Source organism: Acipenser ruthenus, unplaced genomic scaffold (assembly GCF_902713425.1).
Source record: "Acipenser ruthenus unplaced genomic scaffold, fAciRut3.2 maternal haplotype, whole genome shotgun sequence".
Lineage (NCBI taxonomy): Eukaryota > Metazoa > Chordata > Actinopteri > Acipenseriformes > Acipenseridae > Acipenser > Acipenser ruthenus.
In genome coordinates this window covers 8184-17500 of record NW_026707629.1, presented here as the reverse complement: position 1 = coordinate 17500, position 9317 = coordinate 8184, and the positions used below count along the sequence as shown (strand labels likewise).

General features: G+C 33.8%; 1 protein-coding gene across 7 annotated transcripts in view; it reads left to right on the top strand.

Annotated features, from left to right (window-relative positions):
• The window catches only part of LOC131727844 (transcription factor COE3-like), a gene marked incomplete at its 5' end in the record, with an annotated part of 12164 nt that extends 4431 nt beyond the window's left edge, over nt 1-7733 (top strand). Inside the window, 6 exon segments of one of the 7 annotated variants that reach the window (XM_059019204.1) lie at nt 434-499; nt 1663-1837; nt 3027-3215; nt 3788-3877; nt 4442-4495; nt 6103-7733. In XM_059019204.1, the coding sequence (XP_058875187.1) occupies nt 434-499; nt 1663-1837; nt 3027-3215; nt 3788-3877; nt 4442-4470 (549 nt within the window). 7 annotated transcript variants of the gene reach the window in all.
• Nucleotides 7734-9317: the final 1584 nt, after the last annotated feature.

The following is a 9317-nucleotide window of genomic DNA, read 5'->3' as shown; positions in this document are numbered from 1 at the left end:
TGCAAATTTGGGGCATGAATTAGGGGTGAGATGTTGTCTTTAAGGACTGCCAGTTTAATTAAGATATGGAAAATTACTCATTGTTCTTCGCCACTAAAGTGCTGGGAATTAGCAGCCAAATGCAGTGCCTGTGCCTTTCATATCTCGGCTGCATGTTTGTTTGTTTAATACCCACAAGGCTACATCATTAAAACTGCAGCACTTAATTTACTAATTTAGCATTACAGCTAGTGACTACAACAGCTACGTTTTCTTTTTTTAAATAAATGTTAAATCAGGAGCCAAAGCTTGAGATATGGGACAAATAGTAATGTAATGTATTTATACTTGAGTTGCATTCATATGTAAGCTGGTTAGCTATTATAATTATAATAATTATTATAAGCACACTCAGGATGCGCAGTACCCATGATTTATCTTTTTTCTCCTATAGGAGGTATTATTGAAGAGAGCGGCTGACCTTGTTGAAGCTCTGTATGGAATGCCCCACAACAACCAGGTAAATCAACAAGACTCAGCATGTACGTCGTTATCAGTATGCAAATGAGCACCTATTTTGTGAATGTACGAAGTAATTAAATCAGCACAATTTTATCACCACTTTATATATTTCAAAACTACCTTCTGGGCAGTCTGGTGAGAAGCCATTGTTCTTAAGAACTCTCTTTTCCCGTTCCACTCCTGGCCAGTCTCTCTGCTTGTCTGCGAAGAGCCCTAATCGTACAAAACACACATGAGAGTGCTCATTCAAACAAGAGAATAACCTTGAACTGAGTCCAAAATATTGTGTAACTAATGCAAATTCCCAAATAAATCTGCTCAACGGCGCTGGTCAAATACAGCACTGTTGGAAGGAGAGCTTTCATAGGTTTACATTAAATCAAGTTTAAAATTACTGTTTCTCATCAAATTCAGATTCAAATATTCCTACTTGACTTCTCCAGTTTCAAAGAATTATATGTCAGGGACATGACATAAATTACGTAAAGTTTGTAGTATTAGAACAGCTCAAATTAGACAATGCGACATATAGAAGAATAAAAGAAAGTAAATGGATAAATAGACTGAACACGATTATGCCAGTGGGACTCAACAGAAAAGAATGAACTAATTAACTTCAATAAATATATAACATTTAAAGAAATAAACAAAATTCATTCAAAAGTTGTGCATGCTGATGCGCTGGGGAGGCCAAATCTAGACTGATCCCCAGAGCCAACATTGCATGATATAATAAAAATATAAGTTTATATAAAGTAGAGTTAATTAGAATTAATACAGATTCAAAGATAGAAGTAAAACTGATGTCACAATATATAGAACACCATTACATCATGTAAGAATAAATCATGGATTTGAATGTAAACAATAACAAATAGTTGTCATGCCGTTAAAAACCTATAAATACCTCCAATGTTTTGATTCAAACACAGGCTCCCTTGAGAAAGATATGTACAACATATCGAAACGTTGGGCAGCTGGCTCTTTGAGCTAATATATATATATATATATATATTATAGTTTGTGTCTTGGTGATTTAATTTTGATATTATCAGCCTTGAGAGAATAGATAGAAAGTCGCTCCCCAGTTATTCCCACACTCCTATAACATTGGGGAAGTAAATAGTTTTAGTAACTGTAACCAATGTCTTTTTCTTCCAGGAGATTATTCTAAAGCGGGCAGCTGATATTGCAGAAGCTCTGTACAGTGTACCACGCAATCACAACCAGATTCCATCTCTTGCCAATACTCCATCACACACTGGAATGATGGGAGTGAATTCGTTCAGCAGCCAGCTAGCAGTGAACGTATCAGAGACATCACAGGCTGAACAAGGTATGTTACTATGACCAGAGATAAGTCCTTCTACAACAACTAATCTACCTTACCCTTCAATATTACCTGGACAGTACTCAGTATGTAGGCTGTAGCTATATCTTTCCTCCCTGCCTCTAATTAATCTCCCAGGAGGTGGGTCAACTGTCACTGAATCCCTTATTTACTTGGCAGTGAATGACCGTTCCTGGTATTCACTTAACACCATCGCTGATAATAGTTTTACATCTGTTCTTTGTTGCTGCTGCTAAGGTCAGGGCAATGTGGAGAATATTTCTTCCTCATCGTTTAAGCATGCAAAGCAAAAAACTAAACAAAAAAACAAAAACAACAACATCAAAAATAAACTACAGTGATGTAGTGTATAGATTAAGTTACCAGGTGTATTGGTCTTTTGAAATTTTTTATTTGTAAATAGTATTTTTATTATCTTATTATTTAATCAATAAAGTCATTATTTACTTATTTGTCTTCAAAGATGTTTTTGCTGCATTTCTCAAATACGTTTTGGGCTGTTTTTACTTCAGGGAATTAGTATCTTACATTTGGCAACATTTTATTTTCTTATTAAGCATGTTTTATGTAATAATGCCGTAATAATGTTTCAGAAGTCCCCTTTTTGCTGTTCAGTTCAAACTAATTTAATAACTGTTATCATGTTTTTATTTTGTAAGTTGCCTCTTGGTTTACTGAGCTAGAATTCTGACAGTATGGTGCATTCTTCAAATCAGAGACCTTACGGAACATACCAATCACCAAAACAATAAACATTCCTTGCAGCCTTTTAATGCTGAATGGCTGTAAAACTAAACAAGTTGTTCCTTGTCTGTGGTCTGTGAAGGGCTCAGGTTCACTCACTTCACTGGTACTGCTGATAATTGTTGCTGAAGACAGGCGTGAAGCTAGCTGGCAGATTCAGATAGAAATAGGCTTTTGTTGGCTATCTTAGAATAGCACGCACAAAAAAAAAAAGAAGAAACAGCCTCACTTGCATTCATAAAAGAGAAATGCAGATGCAGTACCTCTTGGAGCTAAAAACAAAATGCAAAAGCAGGTTAGAAAGAGGATAATCTTGTATTCTCTTGATGAGATGCAGAGTTGCTACTAGGAATGTAGGCAGCATGTTGTTTGATGTTGGGAAACGCTTCTCTTCTCATTCTTTAAACTTTGTTTTTTTTTCTTCCAACAGTAGGTTATAGCCGCAACACAAGCAGCGTGTCCCCGCGTGGCTATGTCCCAAGCAGCACTCCTCAGCAGGCTAACTACAACACAGTAAGCAATAGCATGAATGGCTATGGCAACACAGGAATGCCAAACTTGGGGGTTCCCAGCTCTCCTGGATTTCTCAACGGCTCGTCGGCCAACTCCCCCTACGGCAGTAAGTATCGAGGTACTTCTTGATCTTCATCTTAGATTCCTTACGTTCTTTTTATTTTAATTTTGTGTATGATGTGTGCTACTGGATAAAAGGAGGGGTGACTCTGGAGGCTGAATACAACAGTCAGTTTATGCAGAACTTCTTAAACAAATTTGAGAAAACAAACGATATAACCCGATCCATTCCATTATGCTTTAAAAAAAAAAAAAAAAAAATTGTGTTGCTTAATTTAATTTTTTTACAGAGTCCAACACAAAACCTATTATCCAGAGAGTGGCCAAGACAGGACATTTCATAACTATTTTTTCCCATAATTTTTTTTCTTGTGGTTATTTTTTTTTTTATCCCCCCCCCCCCATCATTATTATTATTATTTTTATTAAAGAGGCAAGGCCTTATCGCCCTCTTTTCCATTTGTGCCATGCAACCCTCTCTGAGTCGTGATTATTTTTGCTTTATTGCAGTAGTGCCGTCAAGCCCTACCATGGCAGCCTCTTCGGTCACCCTCCCTTCAAACTGTAGCAGTACGCACGGCATTTTCTCATTCTCACCTGCCAATGTCATCTCTGCAGTGAAACAAAAGAGCGCCTTTGCCCCTGTTGTCAGGCCCCAAGCATCTCCTCCTCCCTCTTGCACCAGTGCAAATGGAAATGGACTTCAAGGTGAGCTGGACTCCCTCCTTTTCTAGTATCCCACAGGCTTCTCACATAATGGGAAGCTTAACATACAGTACTTTCTTTTTTTTATGACTTATGATTTGAATGTGCCATAGTATTACCATATATCATTATTCAGGTTAATATTTTTTTTTATTTTTATTTTGTATTTTTTAATTTTGTGTATTTGTGTATGTATTTGTTTATTTGATTGTGTATATACTTTATAACTAGGCAAGAAAAAAAAATACCCTTGAATTTAATATTTCTGAGAATGTCCTGGCAAGATAGCAGCACAATCATAATGCTTTCTGTAATGATGTTCATCACACGTGTAGCCAAATTAAAACTTGAATGATAGATGTAGTTTAAGTGTTTAACACAGCTAATACAGACTGAATGACCTTTCCATTTTATTTTCTGTTCTGTGTTATTTGTAAAATCAAACATGAATCATTTAATCAGTATATTTGTTGGATTTTAAGTTTAAGACAAAAAGCATTATTTACAAAATCTGCTTTCTGATTCAGCAAAATGACTTATGTTTATTTATTCATTTTATTTTAACAGTTTTACCGGGATATTACTATTCAAAATAGTTTGAGGTTTTGAATAGATACAAAAGTAAGGGTTTCCATTTTTATTTTGATTGTTTGTGAATGAAATGTATTCATTATATTTGCATGTGAGTCAATCATAATAATATTAATAATGCTAATAGTAGTAATACATGTCTTCTCAATGTTGCTACTCTAATGCCATATAGACTCTGAAACTGAAAGGCCCATATATCAGTAGTAAGTCAATCTGAAATAAATTAAGAGTCTAATATTTGTCTTTGCTAAGCTGCCCTTGTGCTCAGGCTCCAAATTTACAATGTGTTTCTGAGAAGTACTTGTTGATGAAGTTATTTTAAGGTACTGTAGTTTAAAGAGAACACTTTGTCTTTAAAAAGGACATATGTTGAGGTTTTACTGATTTAGAGTTAATGTTATATCTTGTTAAATATGTATATCTTCAATGTAGCTACTTGATGTATTAAAATGGAGCCATTAGGAGACCGGCTGCATACAGATTATGTTGTGTATATTTTTTGTATAAATAGCAATCACCTGATTTAATGCATGCAAGCACTGCCTTAGGTATATAATATAATAAATTTAATTAAAACATATATATATATATATATATATATATATATTGTTTTCATATTGTTGTAAATGAGGATAAACTACATAGCTTGTTGGTTCTGAAAGGTTCATGCAAAATAGTTATTGCCAAATTGTTCACTTTAAAAATAAGTTTTAGCTGTAGTGTGTATGCAAGATTAATATTGTTAGGATTAATGAACTGGCAAATTAATGTTCATGTCGCTACATGCACATACTTATTAATATTTGTTGTACACAAATTAATGAGGAATGCCATGTCATCAAATTCAGCTCCAAACTTAAAATCACCCGAACCATGACGCTACAAATAAGTGGAAGGGATTCAAATCATTTTTATTCTGGCAGTTCACTAGGTGCCTAATTGTTAAGAATGAGCGGAATGACCAAGTATATCAATCTTAAGTCTTTGGGTGGCACCTTGGCTAATGATTTCCAGGCAGATGGTCTTGAAAATGTCTTTGATATAGGAGAGCCCTTGAGATGGTAGTCAGGTTATTATGATAAAATACAATTAAGAGAATGCAAAAATCGAGGTCTCCTAACCATGTCAGAAATGCTAGAAGAAAGGAGCCGAGATTGCTAAGATTTCAATTTAGGGAACCTGAGAAGTGTCTGGTCCTTGACTGGCGAGAGAGCTGGCCGTATCTGACGTTACCAGAAGTGACCATGTTGTTTCTCAGCTGTCAGGAAAGGCAGCCTCCAGGGAGTCTGGGCCACTGTTTGCCATTAACAAAACGCTAAGAGAAATATCACACATGTGGGAGGCAGGATACTTTCTGCTGGAAATGTCAGAATCCTCCTCTTTTTAAAAGTGGTCTTTGCAGAATGCCTTGTTAGAAAGGCACATTTCAGCCCCCCCCCCCCCCCCCCTTTATATTATGGATCTTTCAGGAGTCACAAAATACAGAAAAGTATTTGTCATATATAGAAATGATATGTTATATTTATTAAGAACCTACTGTAATAGTGCATACATGGTATTGCTTGTATGATATGTTTATAATGATGTACAGTATGTTGCTTCTCGTAACTAAAGGTTGTTTTTTTTCTCTCTTTCAGCAATGTCCGGGCTGGTCGTCCCACCAATGTAAATTGCACATGTTCACCTTCAGCAGCATCAAGCTTCCACACAATGGGTTTCAAAGGACAAGTTTAGTACATATAGAAGATGCTGGTAGAAACAGTGTCATCAATCATGAATAAAATCAGCAGCTAATTCTGTTATTCAGAAGAAAAAAAAGACTTTGTTTCAAAGATTTTATTCAAATTATAAAGAATTGACATGCAAGCGATTTCTTCATGAACAATTCCATTTTACTGACTGAATCTTTTCTCAAGTTTTCACATTTCTCAGTCTTGAAGAAAAAAAAAGGAACAAACAAAAATCAAAAACTAACAAAAAAAACCCTGTCTATTTTGTATAAAGTTTCTGATCTTGGCTATGTCTAGTTTTTGCTGTGTGTTGGGAGAAGCTTTGTGGATGCACCATTTTAATTTTCATGAAAACACTGATGAAAAATGCCTCAGAACATTTTTCACTTCTCTTAAATAGATTCACAATGGTTGTGTATCTCTATAATGTGAATACGGTTTGTGTGGTGAGAAAAAAGGGGGCCAAGATGGTATGTGCCATTGAACTGGAAAAATAAATAAATAAATATATGATTTAGAAAATAAAATGGGGACACAGGGAAGGGTCGGGGGAAATTTTATCATGCTTACGTCATCTTTAAAAAAAGAAACTTTGTAACTTATTGTAGTTAGAAATTGTAACTTTGATATTGCAAAAATTATTCTCTTGCCTTCAACAAGCACACTGACAGAGATACAATGCTACTGTCTGTTGGTTAAAAATATACTTCCACTGCTAGAGCTTCCTGTTAAGCAAGTGTGATCTGCAATGTTTTTCAACTTTTTGCTAGCACTGTATACTATTGCATTCTTAGGCTACTGTGAAGTCTGTTTCTTGTACCAGAAAGTTGTCCTTTGACTTCTAGATCCTTCTTCCCTAATGTGTTTTGTATGTGGTTATAAAATTGTAGACTTTTGTGATTTTGCCAAAGTTGTAGCTAAATATTTATACACTGGTCTTGAATTTTTTCAGATCCACTTAAATCTTTAGTACAGAGTTTTATTCCTTATGATGTTTATAAGGAGTAAAATGGTCTTATTCATTGCAACACTTTCTTTCACATAAACACTTGCTGTCACTAAGGGAATCTTTTGTAACATATCAATTATAAATATTGTATTTATCTTTGAAATTTTGTATATTGCTTTCCATCCTTTTATTTTATCTTGTATGTATTGTTTGTCATGGCCTGATATTGTGATGCTGTAAAGAGCTAAGCCAAGAACTGTTGCCTTCATTCACACTTCTGTTTTTATTAATAGATTGCAATGTCCATACATTTCATTTGTATTTCAGATTTTTTATTACTTTTGTCAAGACTTTTCGTCCATTTTTAATTTTTTTTTTATTTTGAGGAAAAGTCAAATTCATTGTTTATTTTTATATTATTTTTTAAGTTATCTAAATGAATAATTTTTTGAATAAAAACTGTTTGTTGTATAGTCAAATAAATTGTTTGTGACACATGGCTGTAATGAATACTAGTAGAAAAATGTGCATGTAACACAGCCACAGAGGGATGATTCAATTTGTGGTTGTAAGTTTTTTTTTTTTTTTTTTTTTTTTTGTAGAATGTAAAAAGTCATTTTGAACTGCCACCCATGACTTTGCCACATAGCTGAACTGTGTTTACATGGAACAAAAATACAGCGCCTAAATCTGGAATGGAACATACATTAATCACTGATGTTTTATTAAAATTTATCAGAAAAAAAAACTCTTATGCCGTCTTAACAGTGGACTTCTTGAGAGTAGCTTTTCTGCTGTTTTAATGATGTACTTACACCACAATAGCCAATCATCACTCCATAACGATGATCAATGGAGTAAAAAAAAAAAAAGCACAAACATTTTTACAAATGTAAACTAAAATCACGCCCCCCACACCTCTTTTGCCTATATTTTTGCTGTATTCTGCAAATCAGTATGGAAGTCTATGAAGTGTTAAAGAAGTCCGATTTTATATTCTATCAAAGATCAAGAACAAGTATAAATGTTATACATTGTACATGACATTTTTTTTACAATTCCCAAAAGTACTGTAGCAGTCTGTAGCAGTAATGTGTTATATATATATATATATATATATATATATATATATATATATATATATATATATATATATCTATATATATATCTATATATATATATATATATATATATATATATATATATATATATATATATATGTATAATTTTCCTGACAGTGCCAAATTAACAGATTGAGGCATGTTTTTTGTTATGTTTTTTTTTTTTGGTTTACTTTGCACTGAACACTTTGCAAGTAGCATGTTTTAATGTTTTGCAGACTACAGCATCAAGGTTCAAACCAAAAAGGGGCGAATCTTCTTGGCAAAACTGCACACTTTAGTTACTTTTTATTTTTCCATATATGGAAACGAGCGTATTGAATAAATGATGAATGTGCAACTCATTTGCTTTGTGATAGCTCAACAAGGCTTAGCTACGTGGAAAAGCCTAAGAAGTCACCTTGAAAGTAAGAAGACAGCCTCAAGGTCATGGAAAGAAAGTTTGCAAGTTTTATCATTATCTGGTTTGTGTTTTAGATGAATTAGTCCATGCACTCATTGCTTCGTTGCCTTCAATCTGAACGCTTCACTAAATGGTAGACTTTACTGTTGGGGAACCTACAAGATTGTTTTACCTGTACATTTTTTTCAGATATTTAACTGTTTAAAAAATGTTCATTTTACACAATATTTAATTAAAGTATTTCTTGTCTGTGAATTCCCTTTCCCAGTATTTTTAGTTTGGAGTTTTTGTCATACAAGAATTTGGAGAAATGCACAGAGAGAAAAGGGAAAACATACCCCCAAAAATGAAGGCTTTTAAAGGATTTAGACTGTTTAAAATAATCCATAAAACAAGTTTTCTGAACTGACAGTTGAAAATAAGATTATACTTCCTTCTTCTTGAGAACAGCATATTTAAATGCTCATAATCCTTGTGTTACACATCAGATTATACTTCCTTCTTCTTGAGAACATCATATTTAAATGCTCATAATCCTTGTGTTACACATCAGATTATACTTCCTTCTTCTTGAGAACAGCATATTTAAATGCTCATAATCCTTGTGTTACACATCAGATTATACTTCCTTCTTCTTGAGAACAGCATA